The sequence below is a fragment of the Rhinatrema bivittatum genome, chromosome 6, assembly GCF_901001135.1.
Source record: "Rhinatrema bivittatum chromosome 6, aRhiBiv1.1, whole genome shotgun sequence".
NCBI classification, from domain to species: Eukaryota; Metazoa; Chordata; class Amphibia; order Gymnophiona; family Rhinatrematidae; genus Rhinatrema; species Rhinatrema bivittatum.
Window position 1 is genome coordinate 159,824,503 of NC_042620.1, and position 23,815 is coordinate 159,848,317.

Here is a 23,815-nt window from a genome sequence, read left to right on the forward strand (position 1 = left end):
GATAACGAGGTAGCAGTGGGATAGTAAAAAAAGTTACAATAAAACAGGGTCGAGTGAACTTGGGGTATGACGTAGCTAGGGCTACGACTAGAAGAGGAAACCAGAAAAGATTAACCAAGTCAAGTTAACAAATGTAAATAGGAGGGATCTTGAGCCATGAAAGGTGAGGTCTGACATACTGGCATTCATGAAGTAACCTGGACTGAACAAGCAGGGGCAGGGCATGGGAGGGGGGGGAGGGAGGTGGATGAGACAGGAGGGAGGGAGGGGGTGTAGTTGATTACAGGAATGCTTGTTGAAAGAGCCAGGTCTTAAGATTTTTCTTAAATGTCAAGCGGCAGGGTTCCATTCTAAGATCCGGGGGGATGGCATTCCAGATGGCTGGTCCCGCTGTCGAGAAGGCCCATTCTCTGGTGGCTGTGCGAAGGGTGGATTTGGTTGTGGGGGTGTGCAGGGTACCTTTGTAGGCTTCTCTGATGGGTCTTGAAGCTGTGTGGAGTTTCAATGGGAACTGAAGGTCGAGAGGGAGCTGATTATGAATGGATTTGTGGATGATGGTAAGGGCCTTGTGCAAGATTCTATAACTTATTGGGAGCCAGTGCAGATTCCTGAGGATGGGAGTGATGTCTTCTCTGCGGTTAGTGTTTGTCAGGATTCTGGCTGCCGCATTCTGAATCATCTGAAGAGGTTTGGTGCTGGAGGCAGGGAGACCCAGTAGGAGTGCGTTGCAGTAGTCTAACTTGGCGAAAAGTGTTGCCTGGAGGACTGTCCTGAAATCGTGGAAATGGAGGAGTGGTTTGAGTCTTTTTAGAACTTGCAATTTGTAGAAACAGTCTTTGGTTGTGTGGTTGATTAATTTTTTAAGATTCAGATGGTTGTCGAGAATCGCTCCAAGGTCTCTTACTTGAGTGACCATGGTGTTGGAGAGAGGGAGCGAGGCTGGATGGAATGGTCGGAAGAGATGAGGAGGATTTCTGTCTTAGCTGGATTGAGGACCAGTTTAGACTGGTGAGGAGGAGGTTGATAGAGTGGAGGCAGTTTTCCCAGAATTTAAGAGTTTTGTTAAGGATTCTTTTATGGGGATCAGGATCTGATCGTCATCGGCATAGAGATAATGTTTTAATTTTAGATTTGTTAGCAGCTGACATAGGGGTAGGAGTTAGATGTTGAAGAGGGTGGGAGACAGTGATGAGCCTTGGGGTACTTCTAGTGATGATTTGATGCTCGGGGATTCTTTGTTGTTAATTTTAACTTTGTAGCTTCTATTGCTGAGGAAGGACTTGAACCATCAGAAGACCGGTCCTGATATACCGATGTCAGAAAGGCGGTTTAGAAGGATGAAGTGATTCACAGTGTCAAATGCAGCAGAGAAGTCAAGAAGTACAAGCAGAGATGAGTGGCCTTTGTCTAGGCCCATGATGATATGGTCTGTGAGGGAGATGAGGAGTGTTTCCGTACTTAGAGATTTGCGGAAGCTGTATTGAGAGGGATAGAGAATTTTGTGGTCTTCTAGGTAGTCTGAGAGTTGATTGTTGACCAATTTTTCCATAAGTTTAGCAATTATTTATTATTATTTATTATTATTTATTTCTTTTATATACCGACATTCAATCGAGATATCACATCGGTTTCCAGATAACCAAGAGAATAGGGCGTAGTCCGCCTAGGGAGGTTGGAGATTGGACGGAAGTTGGTGAGTTCTCCCGGATCAAGGTTCGGTTTCTTCAACAGGGGTCTGAGGGAAGCGGACTTTAGCTTATCTGAGTAAATTCCTTGTGAGAAGGAGCAGTTTATGATGTCTGCCAAGGGTTTGGATATGGTGTCCAGAATCAGTAAAAGCAGTTTTATTGGGATGTGATCAGAGGGGTGGGAAGAAGGTTTCGATTCTTTAATAAACCTTCGAGCTCCAGGGTGGTCGTGGGTTCGAAGGAGTCAAGATTAGCTCCTGCATAGGTTGGGGTGGTGAGTGGGATCAGGGGAGAGGGTGTGTTGGTAGGGAGGAGTGTTAGTGTGTTGGAGATTTTTTTCTGAAAGTATGTTGCGAGATTGTTGGTCTTCATTTGTGCTTGGTCATCAGGGATGGCTGGGGCGGTAGGTTTCGTGAGTTCAGACACATAAGAGAACAGCGCTCTGGCATCGAATTGAAGGTCATGAATTTGGTGGGTGTAAAAGTCTTTTTTTTGTAAGTAAGATGGATCTCCTGTAACAGTGAAGGGAGCATTTGTATGTGGACAAGGTAAGATTGCATGGGTTCTTGTGCCAATTGCTTGCCTTGTGTCTGATGTCTTGTTTCAGCTTCTGAAGTTTGGGGGAGAACCAAGGTTGTTTACTTTTCTTGGTCAGGTTGATTGTTTTGACTGAAGGGGGGCAAAGTTTGTTGGCTATCGCTTCTGTGATCTGTTGCCATGAGGAGAGCACGGCGTTAGGGTTGGAAACATCCAGGTTAGGAAGTTCTTTGGATAGATGTTCGCTGATAACATCTGAGGGGCAGGTTTTCCTGAAGTATATGGTGGATTGGGGGAGGGGAAGGGTCAGGCGGTCCTTTGCCGTAAGGGTGGTGAAGATCAGGGAATGATCTGACCAAGGGACTGGAGTGCAGGTAGGAGTGTTGGAATGCGATAGGCTGGAGTTTATGAAGATGAGGTCTAGGGTATGGCCTGCTTTGTGGGTGGGATTATTTATGATTTGTTTGAAGCCCATGGCTGTAAGGGAGGTGAGGAAAGCTTCACAGTTGGAGGAGAAGAGTTAAGTTGCGTCGACATGGAGGTTGAAATCCCCCAAGATCATAGCCGGGGCATCTGAGTTTATGTATTTTACTATGACTTCAACGAGAGGGGAAGCATCTGAGTCTAGGAGCCTGGGGGGGGGGGGGGGGCATAAATAAGCAGGATTTGTAGCTGAGGGGATTTGAAGAGACCTAACTCCAGTTTAGCCGGTGACTTGATGGGTTGTAAGGATAGCCTGAGCTCTTTTTTGGCTGCTAGTAGGAGGCCACCACCTCGTTTCTTTTGTCTGGGAAGTGAGAAAATATCATAACTGTGTATTGGAAGTTGATTTATCAGGGTGATGTCCGAGTTTTTGAGCCAGGTTTCCGTGATGGCACAGATGTCTGGCTTTACGTCTAGAGATAGTCATTGAGGATGCTGGTTTTCTTTGTGAGAGACTGCATTGAAGAGGGTTAGTGAGAATAGCGTTAGTCCCAGGAGTTGAGTAAGGGGGGAGGTCATGATGGGGATGAGTGTCCTAGCTGAGTGGATAGGGGGTTGTATGGGAGGTTTTCTTGGAGAGAAGAGATGGTGATGTAAGATGGGGATTGGGTATGTTTGCATCATGTTTCTTGTGCTGAGGTGCTTGTGTGATGAGTGGAATGGTTTCAGCGATCCGACGCGGGGGCTGTAGTTGAAAGGGCGACTTAGAAGGTATGGATAGGAAGAAAATGAAGCTAATCTGGAGGTTGCAGGGATCCGATGTGTATAGAATATGGAAGGAGGCTTGAGAAACGAGGATAACTTGTGTGACTGCTTATCTTAGCGGGTTGTGATTGTCTGCTTCCATGTTGTTCTAGTGCAGCTGGCTGGATGAGACTAGCACGGCTGTGTTATTGAATGTAACGTGTATGGTGTGTGCATACACACACAGCTTGCGTGTAAGCATAAAAGAGGCATACTGGGGATTTTACTGCACAGACTGTCCCAATAATAAAGTTCAGTCTGCTAAACTGCCAGCCCACTGAAGCCCAGTGCAAAGAGAGACTGAGTTGATTTAAACAAACTCAGTTTAAAAAAGTTGGAATTGTGGCACAGCAGGAAAATCGATGAAATATATTTTCCAATGGAGATTCTAGCAAAATTGAATATATCTCTCCCAACCACAACACCCAAATGGTGCTTGCTTGCAGCCTAGCCCAGAGGGTGAATGAAACAAAATGGCACTGCTAACAGCTTCTCTCCTTGGCACAGAGAGACTGTCTCAGATCACCTAAATAAACTGCTTAAAAAACAAACAGGGCTAGCTGGCACTGGTACTGCAGCCAAATAAAGAATAAATAGCTTTTTTTCCCTACTATCTAGCCTAGCTAGCAATTCAATAGAGATTTCTGAACTCAGACTAGCTCTGAGTGTAGCCTGCTTCCACAGAGACCACCTCTTCACACCACCCCTGCAAAGAAAGTGCGTGGCACGCCGTGTGCTTAAGTATATATAGTGCTGGGTCATCAGGAAAATCGTCACCGAGCACTGAATGACAGTGCGATTGGCTGCATTCAGTGCATTTCACAAAATGTTATCGCTGATACGCTGCATTCCGGTATCCGTGCCAACTTGTCTGACCCTTTCCTGTGAGTCACTGATGACTCACAAGAAAGGGCTGGTTTTTGGCTCTGGATAGTGGATACACTGAAATGGCGTCCTCCGATTGTAAATGGCAGCGAAGAAAAGCACGCGTGCGCGCCGTGCAACGGATGAAATGGATGATAAGTTATATTCGTGGGGAGTCGCGATACGTTTCGCTTCCCCACGAATATAACGAATAGGGATGAACCAGGCCCACGGATACATAAACACCGTTGGGTCGCTCACTCAAATTCAGGATTTCGAAGAATTTTCAGCAGAAACTTTTCATCTACTTCAGCAAATGAATGTAACCAGATCCTCTGCTAATATAAAAAACAACGCATCTCTGAGTCGTTGCATATCTTGTGAACCTTCTGTTTGGAATCTGATAACACATTGTCAGCTTCATTACCATAAGCATGATATATTATCCATAGAAACATGATGGCAGAAAAAGACCATATGACCTATCTAGTCTGCTCAGCCACACACGTGCTCACCTCTGCAATCCCTACCACTCCCTCAGAGATTCCCTGTGCTTGTCCCATGCTTCCTTGAATTCAGATACTGTGCTTGTCTCCATCACCTCCACTAGGAAGCTGTTCCATGCATCCACTACCTTTTCTGTAAAGAAATACTTCCTTAGATTACTCCTCTGTCTGCCCCCTTTCACTTTCTTCCCCTGTGGAGAGGAGACGTAGCCTACTGGCTAAAGCCCAGGATTCAAATCCTGCAGCTTCTCCTTGAGATCTTGGGCAAGTCACTTCACCCTCCTTTGTCTCAGCTACAAAACTGAGATTACAAGCCCTCTGGAGACAGAGAAATTCCTACTGTACTTGACTGTAACTCACCTTGAGCTACTACTGAAAAGACTTAAGCTAAATATAAATATATAATCCCTTGTTCCAGTGTCCCCTATCCACTGAAAGACTTACTTCCTGTGCATTGATACCGCTAAGGTATTTAAATATCTCCATCATATTTCCCCTACTGTGTCATTCCTCTACGATATACATGATTAGTCCTAACTGTGCATTCGTTTGCAACGAAAAAGGAAATAAAGATGATATTTCCTATTTCGTTACCGACGAAACGATAGGAAAACCCACGAAATTTTGTGTGGTTTTCTTGTCATTTTGGGGAGGAGAAAGGGAACATTAAAAACAAAAACCCACCCCAACCCTTCAAATTGAATTAATTGCAACCCCCCCACCCTCCCGACCCCCCAAGACTTGCCCAACCCCCCGCCAAGACTTACCGAAAGTCCCTGGTGGTCCAGTGGGGTCCCAGGAGCGATCTCCCCCTCTTGAGCCGTCAGCTGCCACTAATCAAAATGGCGCCGATGGCCTTTTGCCCTTACCATGTGACAGGGGCTATCGGTGCCATTGGTTGGCCCCTGTCACATGGTAGGAGCAATGGATGGCCTGTGCCATTTTTTAAGATGCACACGCATGTTATAAAATCGGGCGCACATTTGTGTGTGCCGGGTTGCACGCACAAATGTACGCCTGCGTGCACCTCTTAAAATCCGGCCCTTAATGTAGCAAAATCTACTGCACACATTTCATCAGTGTAAGGGGTTACCGTGTGTGAGAAACCTCAGAAAAAAATTCTCTTCATACTTACGAGTCTCTGAATTATAAATTCATAAATTTTTCTTCCAGCATTTGCACGGAAAAATTTCCTGTACTCTCTACGGACCTAAAAAAAAAAAAAGTAATGAAATGAAGATGGCTACCAATTGTAGCTAACGTTTCTGATGCTCACTGTATACAGCAGCAATACTGGGCAGCTGCTTTATTCTCTTAATGTGATGAAGTCAAGCTTAAAGCAAATTTCAGGGAACAAATGAAAAAAACAAAGTGGTTAGCTGTGGCAAAAATAAATATTTACCGGTAATCCTAAAGTAGTTTTTCAGACTTCATTATATATCATTATTATTAAAAGTATTGGTGCAATCCCTTAAGAAAATTGTCTGAGTGCTTTAGCAAACCTTCACTAGGCAAATAATTGCATGCAGAAAGAAAAAAAACAGAATAGCAAAAAACAGTTTCATGACAGAAAGCATGCAAGGAAAACCAGAATATTTCGAGAGTAATTTTATAACTGGGCATGATCAGGTAAAGGCTGTGCTTTCCTTTTCCATGCAGACGTTTTCCAGAATTCTCATAGCTGACTTATGAAACAAAGTTGGCTTTGAAAAATCTGCAGGTAACTGGCCTGGTAAGCGCACAGATTAACTCGCACAGAGTTATACCTGCTCTTGAGATGCAGGTAAAAACTTATGCACAGGGATGATAATTTTAAAACAAGTGCACGGGCATCCATGTATACGGACGTGCAGCAAGATGCACTGAAATTTTATATCCTGTGTGCACGTGCACATGCATGTTATAAAATAGGCCTGGTGTGTGTATCTGGGCACCTCATTTTAGTGGGGAAATTTTGGCTTTTAGCTGCACAAGTGAGGCACATGCGCGCGTCCAGGAAATAACCAGTTTAACCAGTTTGCCCAGTCTATACCTATGTCAAGACCCCCCTGGTTCTTTAGTCTGCACTCCCTATAGTTGAGCCAGACCCCTATAGTTGAGCCAGACCCCTCAAGCAGTGCATAATGGCTAGAAATAGTTTTATTCAGACTTATAGCTCATTAACAGCAGAAGTAACTTTGCGCTGAAATGGACCTGGACGTGCACCTATACATGTAGCTACATATGTGCATATATCTTGGCACCGCCCTGGAACACCCATGCCCTGTCCACATCCCGTCCCTTTTTCCCCCGATGCACAAGTATCAATGCACACATATCTCGCATGCATGTGGCAAGTTTATAAAATCGGGCAGACAAGAACAGGTGGTAGATGCGAGTGCATCTCCCAGGTTTGACATGCATATCGTTTTGAAAATTCAACTTTAAGGGGGTAATTTTCAAAAGGATTAACACATATTAATGTAACTATTATTGTAGCAATTTTCAAATGCCATCTACTTGGGTAAACTGCCCTTACATGTGAATCACCTATAGACAATTCAATGCCATATTTTGAAGCAATTTCCAAAAACCCACTTATATGGGTAAATTGCATTTACACGTGTAAAACACATTTTTAAGCATGTAAATGCTTTTGAAAATCAGACCTTTTCAGACATCAGAAAGTATTCACATGAGTTCCACCTCCAGCCCCGGAGAGTCTATCACTGGTCTACATAGAAGAACATGGTTAATCGGGTTATGCGCACACTTTTACAGGCACAAAGCCCCTAGCTCTTTTCTATCTGCCATTTGGGTGCATAAAACTCAATTTCATGTGTGTAAATAGCTTTGAAAATTCAATCCCTAATAACTGTGAATACCATATTTGAATTTATGGTGGATGCAAATTAATCAGATTCTAAAATCCTTCCAGGCAAAAGATCTCTCAGAGCACTACCGACATTTTAATGGACGTTTTGCACGAGCCTTTGTGGGAGTGATTCTTGAGCATTGTAACCATCCACTATGAGATCTGGGCTTGCTACAATAAACTGAAGTAGGAAAAGTTTAGTTAATATGGGGTGAAATTAGGGAAAGTGGTTTAGTTTTTGTAAATGACATTTTAACAGAAGAAACACCATTTGTTTGCCAGTCTAATCAAAACCCATACTTTGCCAATTAATATTTTGGTTTTTTTTAACAGACAACACAACTTTCAGAACACCATCTCTTAACATCTAGGAGTCAATGGAGAAATAAAGGCCAACAAACAAGAAAGTCAGTGTGCTAGGCTGCCCCAAATTTCAAACGCTATTACACTGTTGGCTATTACATACTAGATAGTGTACACAGTTTATACAGGGATTTTCTTGCAACATGTTTAACTACACATCCCTGAGGCATGGTTTATTGTTTGTGATATAGTATTTGAGAAGATTCTTTTGCATGTAGCTTTACTGTGCATTCATATTTAATAAAGTGTTTTGCATGACTTTACCTTACAGCCATTCATTAGCAATGAATTTGCATACAACTTCACAAAAGAAAAAGTCTGGGTGGCAAAATCACTGCTTGTATTTTTCAAAAAGTACAAATAGTAAACAAATAAATAAATAAATATAAAGGGCAAATAGTGTGCGTTAAATGGTTTAATACATGCTAACAGCAATTTCCACTTATGAACTCGCCTTTGCAAGTTTTGGCTCACCTTAGAACACTGGCATCTAGGCGTGAGTGATCCCTTTTTACAGGGCTAATTTACAATATTTTTGACTAGTGTTCACAAATTATACTCCAGCACTTATGCTGGCCTGATAAAGAGCTTTTAAAGTCTCAAACGCTAGTCCCAACTATATTGGTAGTCAAGTAAATAGGTATCGCTTTGTTTGTTGATCATTATTTTTGCATCTCTAGGGCCCTATGTACTAACAGATTTTTCCCATTTTGTGTCTATGGGGAAAAGGTTTAGTACATCTGTTCCTAAGCATACTACCATGCCAATCACATTACCTTAATTCAAGACAGGGGACAGCAAAGCATTTGTAATAGTGCCCAGCCTTTGTGGAAAGGTTATTTTCTTTCCTGCTAATTAGCAAACCACTAGCATCTCTAAAGGATCTTAATGTACATGTAAACAGAAACTGATTAATAATCCCTGCATGCCATTACAGCCTTGTACAACTACAGGACAAAGAATGGAGCTCCTTTGTGGAGCAAAATGCCAGATTGTCTGTCACTGTTTCTCCTTGTAATCATGATCACAGATTAGTCAATCTATTAGTTATGGTAGGTGCACAAAGATAATGGGAATTTCAGAGTCACCATCACTTTATGTATATAAACAATGGGTTTAGCAGACAATTTCTATGCCTAGTTTTGTTCTTAAAACTTGTCACGTTTTATGTTCTCCCTGTAAAATAATTTTTCTTTGATCCGTACAATGGAAATAAAAAAGAAAATTTTCTAGATGCTTCAATATTCATCTAAAACTAGAAAAGACCTCATTCTTTGATTCTACTGTCAGCATTAAAGTGAAAAGTGAAAGCAGCAAAATTAGTATTGGTTTTCTGGTTTGTTTCATGCATCTGAAATATTCAAGAGTAAAACAGATAAAACACATTTTGGTAGCCATGTCTAATCAGGCAATTAGTTGCATGCTGTCTCTTTAAAGAAGTATTAAACACACAGATATGAGTTTGCCATGGAACTTGGGACCACATTTCTGAATTGTAAAGTAGGCATTATAACCTGTGAGGGGAGTGCAGTACTGCTTGAATTTTTCATACTTTATACACATTACCAATATTAGTGTTTCTCTTTTGCATAAAACCTAAATTTTAATATTCATCTTTCACCTGAAGTTGGAATTGTCAACATCATTTATTTATTTATTTAGACATTTTATATACCGTCATTCCATGTATAGATCACAATGGTTTACACAGCAATGCCTCCACAGTATCAGATCACTAATGTGCCATGATCACAGCATGCACTTCTCACATTTAAAAGCATGCGTATGGAGTTTCTACATGCCATGAAAATGAGACATATTCCATAGCTGAGGTTGCTATATGGCATATTCAGTATTTACTTAGAATATTAATTAAACTTTGTTCTTTTTTTTTCACCCATAGATGCTTTTAAATCTCAGGTTATTTTCTCCCTCCCAATGACCTTATTGAACAAAGAGCTCATGATGTCATGAGCAAGGTACAGAGGGTAAACAATACTATTACAATAAGAAAACTGGATAGACAAGCTAAAAATGACATTACAGTGTGAAGCAGCATCAGGGAGAGCATTAAAGATCCTAGGGTAGCCAAATGGTTGATTAGTTGTGGGGAAATATGATATTATCACTATAAGGCCTCCTCTGGAATACAAGACACAATTTTTGTCACCTTTGTATTGGAAAGATATAGATGAAATAAAAAAGCAACAAGATGGGAAAGACAGTTGATAGTTTTCTTTTCCTATATTGATCATTACACATCATTCTTGTCTTTGGCTGTTTTAAGTGTTTTATTCCCCCAATGACCTTTGGATTTAAGTGAGTCATATACACATTAATGCAAAGGGCAGCTTAAGAAACCTTGACCTGAAGGCACCAGAAAGATGAAAAATTATTTAGAATAAGGTTCCCTGGATTTTAATGTTAACATTTATTGAAATCCAGGTACTGAGGAATAATCTACTGTTGAAACAAATGGAATAATCTTTCTTAGGTTTGTGTAAAAATGATTTAGCTATAAAGGACTCTGTACAGAAAAAGGGTATAGGAATGTAGAGATCATTCAGAAGGTGACTGAAAATATAGAGAAACTCTTATTTATGCTACGAACTAAGGAGTCAATTAAAAAAAATGCTTAGTCCCTAAATTAGTTCCCCAAAGTTTAGGAGACTAGGAAAATTTTCAGCTGAATTTAAGTAAGCTAAGATTTTGGCTAAACCTTCCTATACATTTAGGAATTGAAAAATGTAGGTGCCCTAAATTTGGAACTGTTGTTCACCTGCCAACATAACTCCATCCCTGTTGCCAACTACTTTGAAGGTTCCTAATGGAAAGTGCTAAGCCCTAGTCAATTTTCACAGAGACTGATTTAGATGCCTTATTCCCAAAATTAGGCACCCAAACTATTTGAAAACTGATCACTAAACCATTATGTAAACATAATCTGGAAGCAATACAAGAGCCCCTTATATAGAACCCAAATGTCTCAGTTTAGTAACGCAACTCTTACAAGTATGAGAACACTTTAGTATAGAAAGGGTTTGCTTATGAAAAGTTCCATGGCAAAACTCATTTTTGAAAAGCACAAGAAATATTTGGAAATCTGCATAATCAACAGTTGACTATGTGTTAGTAGACAGTAGACACACACTACAGATTTTTCACACACAGGAGGGGTTGGGAAAGTACCTTCAGTCCAAGCCAGTAAGCCCAAATGACTGCAACTGCATGCTTACGCCTAGCCTCCTCCTTCAAGCGTTTCAATTCCCTTCGAGCCTAAAATGTTTAGATAGTGAATAAAGAGACAGCCCGATGCAGAAAGCACAATGACCAGAAGCACAACGACCAGAAAAACAGAACAGCTGCTTTATGAACGAAGATGAAAGGATGGCGAAAGAGCAGTGGAACTCAATGTTGTTGGAAAGGTTAAGTCATCATAAACATTTAATTGTCCAAGCCTTTAGGCTTCCACCCAAATAAAGGAAGATCAGATCTAGTGGAGTCTGCTAAATGACTCTGAGTAATGGGTATGAAAAGGTATTGTGTTACCAACACTAGATGTTAAAGGAAAGCTACTCTGTTTTACACATTGCCTTGCGTAAACACTTCAAAGCAAAGCACAAATCTACAGAGATCAAGACATGCTGAGGTCTAGTCCAGGTCTGATCTCTACCAAAAGTTATTGAACAACTAACTTTTGCAGTACTGTGTTACTGATGATCCTGTGTGTATTGAAATATTGATATCACACATGAAAGCAGAACATTTAAGTGCACACTGAAAAAAAAGTCAAGAACATGCTTACTGTTACTGTTATTTTGTGTATGTTAAAAATTGCTTCAAGCTGTTTGCGAGAAGCAGTACATAACTGCAACAAAAATAATGAGTCCTGTACATTTTCGCTGATATTGGTTTAATGCATTACACAGTTCTTATATATGGTTTCTTATTGATCTCATAATACCCCCCCCCACACACACACACACACAATTTTGATTAAATTGTGATTTGAATCTATAGCAAAACACACAAAAAAAAAAAATCAACAGGTGTTCATATCCCTTCACCACACCTACTTTTACAAGTTGTTCTATAAAATTAGCCTTGAAAAACAAAGCATACATTTTTTTCATCTAATTCTAATTTCAGTTTCTTGGGTTTGAGATAGTGGTAAAAGCTATGGAAGAAAATGCAGTTATAGCCTTTCTGCCTAGACTCCATGAGACACAGTGCAGCCTAAAAATTTACTCAATTATATGCCTTGTCACCTTAGTTTTCTGAACATATGGGGCCTAATTATATTATGTTAGGTCATATACTAGGAAATTAATCACTGAGAAAAGACTGGCTTTTCCATTAGATGAACTTTCAATGCATAGCCATACAAGGTCATATATAATGCATTAATCAGGACAAAGGCACAACATGCGTCTAAGTTACAACCATTTGTGATGTTGGTCCTTCAGTTTACATTTTAGGATACCCTTTATTAACGAATCTCTTTTTAAGAAGTCTCCAAACCAGTGGTGATGGCAATCAAACTCAAGTTTGCAGCTTATGACCCTATGAAGCTTCAAAGGCGGTTCCCTCCACCTTGAATATCTATCATTCCTCCCTCTTTCACTCAGAACAGTTCAAATTTTCTGGGCATGTCCTGCTGTGACAATTCTCCAAATATCTGTAGATCTCATTTGATTTCACATAACCTAATACCTTGTTCAGACTCTGGGTGTAAAGCTAGCACAATTAAGTTAATGGCACCACGTTGTGGAACAGGCTGTGGAAGTGGAGCTCTCCAGGCCTAGCACTTAATTCAGATCAGGGAAGAAAAACAGGGAAAAAAAGGAGCTATTAATACTTTTTGTTTGTAAAAATAAAATCAATCACTGGTTACAACACATTAATAAATCACATTTTTATAAAGTTAATACTACTGCTACTCTAAGGCTAAATTTATAGTTTTGCTAACATACTCTGGCACCATGTACACATTAGCCCTAGGGCAACCAACCAATCTGGCAATGGATAGAGAAATTCAACTGTTGAATCTTTAATTAATGGTTTATTCACTTAATTACAATTAGATATTAAAATTAACAGCCAAGTACCACATCTGCAGAAAATATGAGATAATTTGTTAAATACTTAAAAGCTAATATTTTACATAAACTATGCTATATGCCAGATTTAGACTGGAGAACTCAAGCTTCCTATTTAGAAATATTTTAAATTAATATCTAGCAGTTACATATGACAAAGATGCTAATATTACAGCTTACCTGCATCTCAGGCCTTCTTATCTTGGAATAGTTAAAGGGCCTTATTTACTCTGCATTTTATTCCACAGAGACAGAATGGGAAATCAGGCCCTAATATAGTGATGGTAAACTCCAGTCCTCAAGTACCATAAACAAGCCAGATTTTCAGGATATCTACAATTTGAAAGATTTGCATGCACTGCCTCCATTGTATGCAAATCTGTCTCATACATATTCATTGTGAATATCCTGAAAACCTGGACTATTCGTGGCAATCAAGGACTGGAGTTTACCATCGCTGCCCTAGTATTTCTTGAGGTGGTTGAATACTAGGTCAGAAACGTATTAAGAAAGGTGCTTGGCAGTGATGTTAAAGCCACAAATAATAATGTATTTATTTTGTTTATTTATTTAGCATATACCAGCAAAAGATAAGGATCCAACTTTTGGCAACACAATCTTGCCAATCCACAATAATGTGGTCTTTCAAACATTTAATGTTAAATGATTTTGAGATACCCAAAATACACAGTATTTCACAGTGTATGACTGTTTTCACAGTCATACACTGTGAAAACAGTCCTGGAAACTTACCATCTGAACTAGGTAAATAAAACTGAACATCATCAGCATAACAATAAAATCTAACATTCATCTTCCCTAAAACTGAAAAAAGAGGTAACATACAGATTAAATAAAACATGGGAAAGAACTGACCCCTGAGGAACTCCTACCTCCAATTCCTTCTAAGTGGAACAAATCTGCCCAACCTGTACCCATTGTCACCTATTCCGTAAGAAGGATGCAACTCACTTCAATACCACTCTCCCAATCCTCTTATCCCCAACTGTTACAATCAAACTCTATTATTCAAGGTATGAAACGCCGCAGTCAAACCCCAGAATTACCATGATCTAATTCTTGGTACAAACCATCCACCAAGGTCAACAATAATGTTTCTGTTCCGTGATGTTTACGGAACCCATATTACTGGGGATCTAGAATACATTCTCTCCCAGATATTCCCTTGTTTGGGATAATACACATTTCTCAATGATTTTTCCTACAGTTGGAATGTTTGTTGTGTGGCGATAACTTAAAACTAAATCAGGGGCCTTTCTCGCATTCTTCTGCACAGGTCTGACAGTAATACTTTTTAACTGACTTGGCATTTCCCCCTCCTGACAATATTTGATTAACAATGCAGTCACCACTTAGCTGCATAAGTGCTTTATATAGCTAAAAGTTACACGCACAAAAAGTAGGTGTGTACTGAACGGATTGGGGCAGAGCGAGTTAGCCGTATATCTGATATTCGGAGTTAGCCACATAAGTATATATGTAAATTTAGACATGCCATAGAGTAGGTCTAAACATAGCTTACCTGGCTAAGTTCGTATATATATACACATGTATATTGAGTGGCTTTGCTGTGCTGCTGAACATACATCGTAACTTAGCCGGATAAGCACTAACAGCTAAGTTAAACTCATGGTCAGCTTTGAATATTGACCCCCACAATGCATTATCCTTTAACCAATGAGAAAAGACAGGGATCTAACATGGAACTAGTGGACCACAAAGCACTAATTATTCTTCTAATTTCTTTCTTTGAGACATGCCTAAAATTTAGCCATTTCTCCCCTTCCACTATTTGTCCAGCTGCTATTTTACTCCCAACTTCAAATTCTGCATGCAAGTCAAGTACTTTATTCAGGAAAAAATTAGCTAATGTGTCAGAATCTGGAATTTTTTCATTAATTACCTTCAGTTTTGTTGTTGACCCTTTTACTATGGAAAATAGCTCCAAAGGCTGATTAATAGCCTGTTCTATTGGTATCACTATCCTAGCCTTTTCACACTCCTGACACTGTTTTCTTTACAATTTCATTTGTTCCAGATATTGCTGTTTTATTTCTATATCCTTTGTTCTTCTCCATATTTTTCCAATTTCTGCAATGCCCTCTTTTGACCCATTAAACTAGATGTATACCATGAGACACATCTATAGCTATTCCTTGAGGAAATCATCCTTGCTGGGGCAAGCCTATCATAAACTGTACTCAGTATTTCTTGCCATTCTCTACAGAGGTGTTATACTGCATCTAGGTTCTCCAAATCAAAATAAGGTTGAACAAAGTCATACCATTCCTTTACAGATAGCTGCTGGTCAACCCTCAACTGAGCTTTGGGTGAGTGACTGTGATGTCCCAATGGCTCACTTGTCATACTGTTAGAGTCTGATTTTCAAAAGCATTTCAGCATGTAAAATGCAGTTTTGTGTGAATAAATGAGCTTATTGAAAATTATCCTAGGGGTTGTGTACATAAAGATAAGCTATGAGAAGGAAGGAGTCAAGATGGTGACATGACTGGCATCCTGGGGCTCTATTGCCTTTTTTGAGATTCTTACCCCTGCTGGTTTTTTCTTGAAATTTTATTTCTTCATATATCTCTGAAATGCAAGGGTAAATTGAGAGTTTACCCTGAAGTGACTTCTACTCCTCTTCTGCAACAGAAACTGGAAATCTACCTGGAGAGTGCTGTGGCTGTTACAGAGGAAGATTCTATTGCTATGAACCGTCTGGGAGATCCCATTTCAGCTAGAAACAATATCTCCTTGTCTCCTCTGCTCTGTATCACTGGTCCTGAGGGAACCTCCAGGCCTCACAGCCATCCCATTGAGGTGTGATGATGGAGGTTAAGTCGTGGTGAGTGGAAGCACGGTGACTTCGGCTCTGGGGGGAAGCCTTGTGAATCTTGATCCTTTGATTGTGGGAGTCGAGAGGGAGGAGCTCTTGCATACTGCTGGGTTGAAGAACAGGTGATTGCCTGCTGAACCTTCAGAGCATGAGTCTCAGCCTCCTTTAGTTAAACCCACCCCTGTGGTCACTTTAGATTGCATTTGGGTTGTTTTAGCATGACTAGACTCTTCCATGAGCAGTACTGCTAATGATCTAATGATGTCTTTTTACGTTGCATGAAACTATTAATGGCTTAACTGGGAAACAGGACTCTGAATTAACTAGATTAAAAGAAAAGGTTAAGGAGATTGATGACGGCTTGAAGAGGTCAAATTTGTTAATGCCTCTTTACTCAAAGATCAGGATTCAGTATATAATCTATGGAATTCCTTGAAAATGAAGCTCGTCAATTGAATCTTCATTTTCTTAATTTTCCAAGGATTTCCTTTGTCTCCATCAGAAATTTTTGAGAAGTATTTAGTAGAGGTTTTATTAATGTCATCTGAGGAAATTTATCCTTTAAATAAGATTTATTTTTTGCCAACAAAAAGGAAACCTGAATCCAGTTGAAGTTTTGCCTAGTTCTAATGTGGAGTTTACAGTGCTGGAAGGTCACGAGAATATTGATTCCAACAGAGCTACTTTATTAGTTTTATTCAAGTTCAGAGAAGATTTGGACAATGGATCCTGTCTCTATTTCCAGAAATCTACTGAAGAATTTATGGGATAAAATATATGGGTTTTTCCAAATGTGACTAGGTCTATCCAGGAAAGGTGGAAAAGATTTTTGGTTCTGCTGCAGGAAAAAAAAAAAAGATGTGCATAGAACCAATGTCACGCATACTTTTAGGTGTATTTGAAAGAGCTGTTCCCAGGAGCGGGAAAACCATTTACACGTATATTTTCCATTTTCAAAAAGAATGTGCGTAAATGTACAGGTACACATTTACACCTGCTCCCAAGTAGGAATAAACATGTGCGTGTATGCTTGCAGGATCCTGCATACCCCCACTAATTTTCAAAGTGAATGTATGCGCATGAGTCCACTTTGAAAATAAGGGCTGAAGTATGCATGTCCTTACTGCATGTCCTTACTGCATATGGACTTCAGCTGTTATAAAATTACCCTCATATTGATCATTCATTTAAGATAATGTACAACAAAGCTAGTGCTTTGGATAATTTTATGAGTTTTGATGACAGAAAAAAACACAATGGAAGCATTGCTTTAGCTACCAGAACAGTTAGACTATAAAAATCACCCAGTATAAAATCTTACAAATAGTTGTATCTGTTTAGTACAAACTGTAATGCTGCAAAATATTTTATGTTATGCTATAACAAGTACATCTAAAAGTAATGAAATTAAACTTAAACAAATCCTAAAAGCCCACTAATAATGGATTTTATTACATACATTCAGCTGGTTAGGATGAAAGGCAATCAGAGGTCCACGAAGTCTGAACCTATTTGACTCCCTTGGGTGATTTCTCCCGGGTAATCAACAGGAAGCTGAAATATGCAGAGCAGATCCATGTGTGCTGTGATCCACAGCAGTTCATGCAGCATAACGTTTTGAAAGGTTGTGGGTCTAAGCTAATTAGTAGCAAATGATAAATAGGTGGGTCCAAGCAGCCTTTTTTTGGATGAATAGGTGAAGCTGCAGAAAACAGGATGGGGAGCTCATGCTCATAAAGGGGACACTACCATGGTATTTTACCCTCAAATTCAAGAAGCCAATAACTTTGAATCCTTGCATTATATAAGTCGCTAAATAAATATTGTCAAACCTTCCTGTCTGAACATTGAGGCTAGGGTTTCTATATGGTTTCAGCTCATAAACAAAGCTCCTGGTTTCCCACAATCCCATGAGGGCTGGCACATTTGGTCATTGCCATGAGATTTGCTATTTTCTGCAAATCTGCTAGAAGATAAGGAAAAAGCTATATTACTGAACAAATATTTCTGTTTAGTATTCACTGTGGAAAGGCCAGGAGCAGGATCATATAAAACAAGCACAAATAAGACTGGAAGTGAGGTAAACTTCAATCACTTTTCAGAAAAGGGTACTCGTGAGATGCTAACTAAACTTAAATTAGATAAGGTAATGAGGCCATTTGGGATACATCCAAGGGGACTAAGGGAACAGAGAAATTCTAGCAGCTCTGCTGGCTGACCTTTTCAATGCTTCTTTAGAGTCAGGAATAGTTCTGAAGCACTGGAGACAGACAGAGCTATTCATAAAAGTGGAAGTAAGTAGGAGGCTGGGAATTACAGACTGGTTAGTCTGACCTCTGTGGTGAATAAATTAATAGAATCACTGCTAAAACAGAAGATAGTGAAGTTTCTGGGATCCAATGGATTGCAAGATCTACCAGAAGTAGATGTTGTCAGAAAATTCTAGTCAATTTGTTTAATAGGATGACTGGAGAGTTGGATCAATAGATGTAGAGTATTTGGATTTCGGTAAGGACTTTGACCTAGTTCCGCATGGGTGAATTATAAATAAATTGAGCATTCTCAGAATGGGACCTAGAGTGAATGACTAGGTTAGAAACTAGCTGAGTGGGAGGTAACAAAGGGTAGTGGTAAATGGAGTTCACGCTGAGGAAGGGGAGGCATTACTAGCAGTGTGCCTCAGGGATCGGTCCTTGGACTGCTTTTTTTTTTTTTTCAACATTTTCATGAGCGACATAGAAGGATTGTCAGAAAATGTTTGTCTTTTTGCTAAAGATATCATAATCTACAACAGGGTAGACAGCCAAGAAGTTGTGGAAAAATTAAGGAGGGATCTAGCGAAGCCTGAGGAATAGTCTAGGGTCTGGTAGCTAGGATTTAATGCTAAAAAATGCAAACTAATGCCTTTAGGTTGCAAAAACCCAAGGGAGAGGTACAGCATTGGGATGAAATTCTTCTAAGCATGACAGAAAAGCAGGATTTGAGATGATTTTATCTGATGATCTTAAGGTGGCCAAACAGGTGGATAAAGTGCCAGCAAAAGCCAGAAAGATGCATGGCTGCATAGGGAGATGATGGTGAGCAGAAAATGGGAGGTGATATTTCCCCTGTATAGGTCCCTGGTGAGACCTCATTTGGAATACTGTGTACAATTCTGGAGACCACACCTTCAAAAGTATATAAACCAGATGGAGTTGATCCAAAGGGTGGGTACTAATATGGTCAGTGGTATATTTTTCTAAAGCATATAGGAACAGACAAAGATCTAAACATGAATACCCTAGAGGAAAGGCGAGATAGGGGAGATATGATAGTGACATGTAAATATCTCAAAGATTTCCATGCACCGGAGACAAGCCTGTTTCAATGGAAAGGAAGCTCTAGAATGAGAGGTCATGAGATAGAGTTAGACTAAGGATAATCTTAGGATATATCTCTTTACAGAAAGGATAATGGTTGCCTGAACCTGCCACCCAGTAGATGTGGTGGAGACAAAAACAGCATCTGAATTCAAGAAAGCATGGGATAAACACAGTGGATCTCTGAGGCAGTGATGGGAATTGTAAATTAGTTGGATGGATGGGCAGTTTAGATAGGCCATACAGTCTTTTTCTGCCATCATATTTCCATATTTCTATATAAAGCTGGGGACCAGCCAGAAGAGGGAGCTGAGATCAGGGCATAGGCACATGAGAACTCTCTTCCTTCTCTCCCCTGCACATTGATCCTCATATTGCTTCTGCCGCACCAAGCCTTCCTCCCAAGCCATCACCCATCTCCTGGCTGCTAGCTCACTGGTGAATCCTACCTCTCATGCTCCCCTGCTTGCCAATCCAATTCTTCTTCCCTCTAGCAGCTGAGGAGGAGGAGAATAGGACTGGATAGGTCAGCATAGGATGAAGGAATGGAGAGAGAGCACAGAGTTTGGAGAGGGAAAGGGGGAGGGAGGGAAACAGGACCAGGGATGGGGGACAGATAATGGAAGGGGAGAGACAGAGTCTGAGATAGAGGGTTGGGGGAAAGAGGTATATAAATGGGGTACTAAGAACTGGAGTAACATGTGGCATTTAGTACAACTATAGAAATAAGTACTAGAGTAAGAGGAATGAGATGGTGGGAGTTTTGGTAATGAGGCTGGGGGACAGGCATGAGGCTGGAGGTGGAAGTGGGAGATAGAGGGATCGGGAACTAGACGGAGGACAAACTATAGGACAGAAGACAGAAAAGTCTCAAAAGAATAAACAGTAGTAGCAGGATGGAGGCAGGCAAAAGAAAAGGTTGCAATGGGAGAAAATGGAATGAAAAGTAAAATAAAAATAGAGGGAACAACTAAAATGGAGAAGGAATGAAAGAATCAAAAAAGAAGAAAATAAAAACACACAAGAAGGGTTGGAAAACTACTTTTAGGTCCATATTCAAAAGCCTGGTGAGTGGCAAAGTTATCTGGATAATTTTACCTGATAACCAGCGGCACTTATTCGGATACATGTGACACTGAATACTCTTGGATAAAGTTAGCCAAGTAACTTTGCCACTCACCCATTTGAATACTGAAGACAACATGTACATTTTTTCTTTTAAACTTTAGGGGTTGGGATGGGAGAGGATTGGGCACTCACCAACTTTTTTTTCTTTTAATTTGGGGGATAGGAGGGAAGGAGATCAGGTATTCACCAGCTAAATCTTTTTTCTTTTAACTTGGAGGGTGGGATGGATTAGCTATCTACGTAGCTGCAATCAAGCTAGGTAGAGAGAACATGCTACAAATCTACTCTTCTTTCATCACTCCAAATCACATTAAACCTTCACTGATGGTAACTGCTTTTTGTACATATTACTATACATGTTAAACTGCCCCCCAAAACCCAACTCACCCCACAAACCTCACCCTGAGTTCATAATGCCCCCTCTTACAGTGGTATAAAAAGTTCACAAATCAATGGAGCTCTGCAGAGGCTCTCTCTCCCTCCCTCCTTCCCCCCAAAATGGAATTTGCGATAAATCCCGTTTTGGCCATAATGCACAGCTATTGCAGGCATAACGCCAAGAAAAAAGGTGCAGTTATTTCCAGCATTAAATCCCACATTATTTTACTGCACACAATGTTAAACAGCCCACATTTCCATTTACTCTGCCTAAACCCCTTCCAATTGAATACATTTTTCAAAATTTGCATACACATTATGCACGGTGATATTTATCACATGCATTATGGCCCTAATGCCCACAATAACACCCTAAAGTGATTTGATGAATGAGCCTGTAGGTTTGTACCTGAGGCAATGGAGGGTAAAGTGACTTGCCCAACCTCACAAGGAGGGACAGTGCGACTTGAACCCTGGTCTCTCCCATTCATTGCCTGCTGCTTTAACCACTAGGCTACTCCTCCATTACAATATGAGAAAACAGGAGGAGAGAAGAGGGATTGAGGCCTGTCTTGCTGGTCCAGCTAACTATAGCAGCTATCTTGCTGACTTGAGTTATCGAGATATCGGCTGATGAATATTAACGCTGACCAGATAAAACCTAACTATTCCTCCTAAACCACCTCTTTCTGTCTGGTCAAGTTTTTTGTGGGTAGCGATTTGTCTGGACCAAATTTAGCTGTGAGTGGGGGCAATAATCAAATCTCAGGTTTTGTCTAGCTAACTCCAAAAGATAGCCAGACAAATATTTTGAATATCAACAACTTTATTTCTACAATGCAAAATTTCCATAATAAATATTGTAAATGTTATGCAAACTTACACCAATACACCACAGAATTTTCTACCTCATCACCACAAGAAACTGGGTTCTGGACAGCTTGAATTTATCCTTTTTATTCCACATTAAATATATAAGTTTATCCACTTCCCTACGAGAAGCAGAAATATGAAGTCATGCATGCAAAAGGGTAAAACCAGAATTTAATTATCTCTCTTATATGAAGTGTAACCACCCGTTAATTCAGAATCAGACCACAAGTCAGATGAATGTATACAGAGAGTCACTTTTCTTTTACACTTATCTCCCTGTCTATTATTAGGAAGATTTTTCTCAGGTGTGATATATTTTAGGGGTGTGCATGGGAAAACAATTCCATTCTGATTCTTTTTGTTCTTTTTTTTTCATTTCATTTCTGCATGCAGTAAAATGCAGAAAGGAAACTGTTGTAACATATCTGGCTAAATTTGGGGCTGCGCTATGGTAAGATATAAGTTAGATAAATAGCTTATTTGGCTAACAACTTCACTCCGGAATGCCCCCAGAATGCTGCTAGGTTATCCAGCTAAATTTTAGCTATAATATTCAAAAGTCGGCATTTAGCTAATGTCATTGAATATGGAACACATGATCTCTAATGCCACCGCCGTACATAACATAAGCTATGCATTTCTTTGCTTAAAGATCAGACGCCTCATCAGAACCTTAGCTGTAATGCTTCATTTTTAATACAAATGGAAAAAAATCCGTTAATTACACCATAATCTCAAAACTGGCATATCCTTTTTCTGCAACTTCATTTATTTCTACTTTACTATTTCATTTAGTTTATTCATAACTTTTTCTGTAGTTTACAGTGAAAATAGAAACTATTTAAAGCAGATCCATAGAAGAATAATCTTATCCATATAATCAGCACTGAACATATAATAATTTATTACATGTCGAAAAATCTGACCTAAATTTCCAAGGGTAGACAAAAGACAAATACTAGTTCAACCTTCTGTCTGGGTGCATTAACATGTGCACTTATTTTTCAGTTTTAAGAATAACATCTTACCATATATACTTGTGTATAAGTTGAAAACGTTTGCCCTCAAAAACAGTCCTTAAAATCGCGGTCGCTTTGTCCAAGGGTCAATCTACGTCGTGCCGGTACGACAGCGCTTGCAGTTGTGCAGGCAGTCACGTCCTTCCCCCTCCCAAGCCAGGGCCTGACTGGCGCACTTAGAACCACGTGGTTCAAGGCTCGCTACTGGGATCCCATGGGGGAGGAGGGAGGATGTGCCTGAACGACCGCCAATTCATCATCGTTCTTACAGCGGCAGCGACGGATCCGGCGTTGAGGGTAAGAAGCAGACCTACCGCTACACTGGGAGACCGCGGAGGAGGAGGAAGGACATTCCTGAGCAGGGGCCGTCATTGTCCAGATAGCGGCGGGCGAGTTAAGGAATCAGGAGGGTGAGAAGGATTCAAACAGGAGGGGCAGCCATGGGGGAGGGAGGCAAGGATTCAGACAGCAGGGACAAAGGATGTTTCTTATGAAACACTATTTTGCTTTTAAAAGATAAAAGCAATTTTCTCAAGTTATCGGTTTGTTTCTTAGTATGATTTCACCATTTCATAAGCCCCCTAGGTTTTACCCTCATCTTATCCAGGGGTGTCACATAAATCTTGATTTCGGGACCCCAAAATACCCTCGATTTATACATGAGATAAATTTATACACGAGTATATACAGAACATATTGTACATTAATTCAGGAAAATAGTAAATATTACCTTTTCATTTTCAACTGATGCTTCTGGTTTTCAGCCATCTTACTTTTCAAGTGAAAGGCAGACCTGGCTCTAGGATTTTGGTTATAGGGGTCCAGTAAAACATAAGTGGAGGGATGTAGCAATGTTAAAGGCTGAGAACTGGGAGCTGCCTAGGCTACAACTCCAGCTCCACGGCCCCAAAACCTTTGCAGCTCTAGATGCTCTGAGATGGAGTAAGAGCAAAGTTCTGATATGGTTTATGCTTATTAAAGTCTACATTTTTGCAAGATATTTATTCATACTTAATAGAAAATAGGTTATTAGCAATCAAACTGCTTTGAAGAATTTTCA

General features: G+C 40.1%; 1 protein-coding gene across 1 annotated transcript in view; it reads right to left on the minus strand.

The window, feature by feature from the left end:
• MYO1B (myosin IB) overlaps positions 1-23,815 on the minus strand; it is a 367,758-nt gene that overhangs the window by 41,293 nt on the left and 302,650 nt on the right. Inside the window, 2 exon segments of the mRNA XM_029606086.1 lie at positions 5,958-6,032; positions 11,229-11,315. Of these exon segments, the coding sequence (XP_029461946.1) occupies positions 5,958-6,032; positions 11,229-11,315 (162 nt within the window).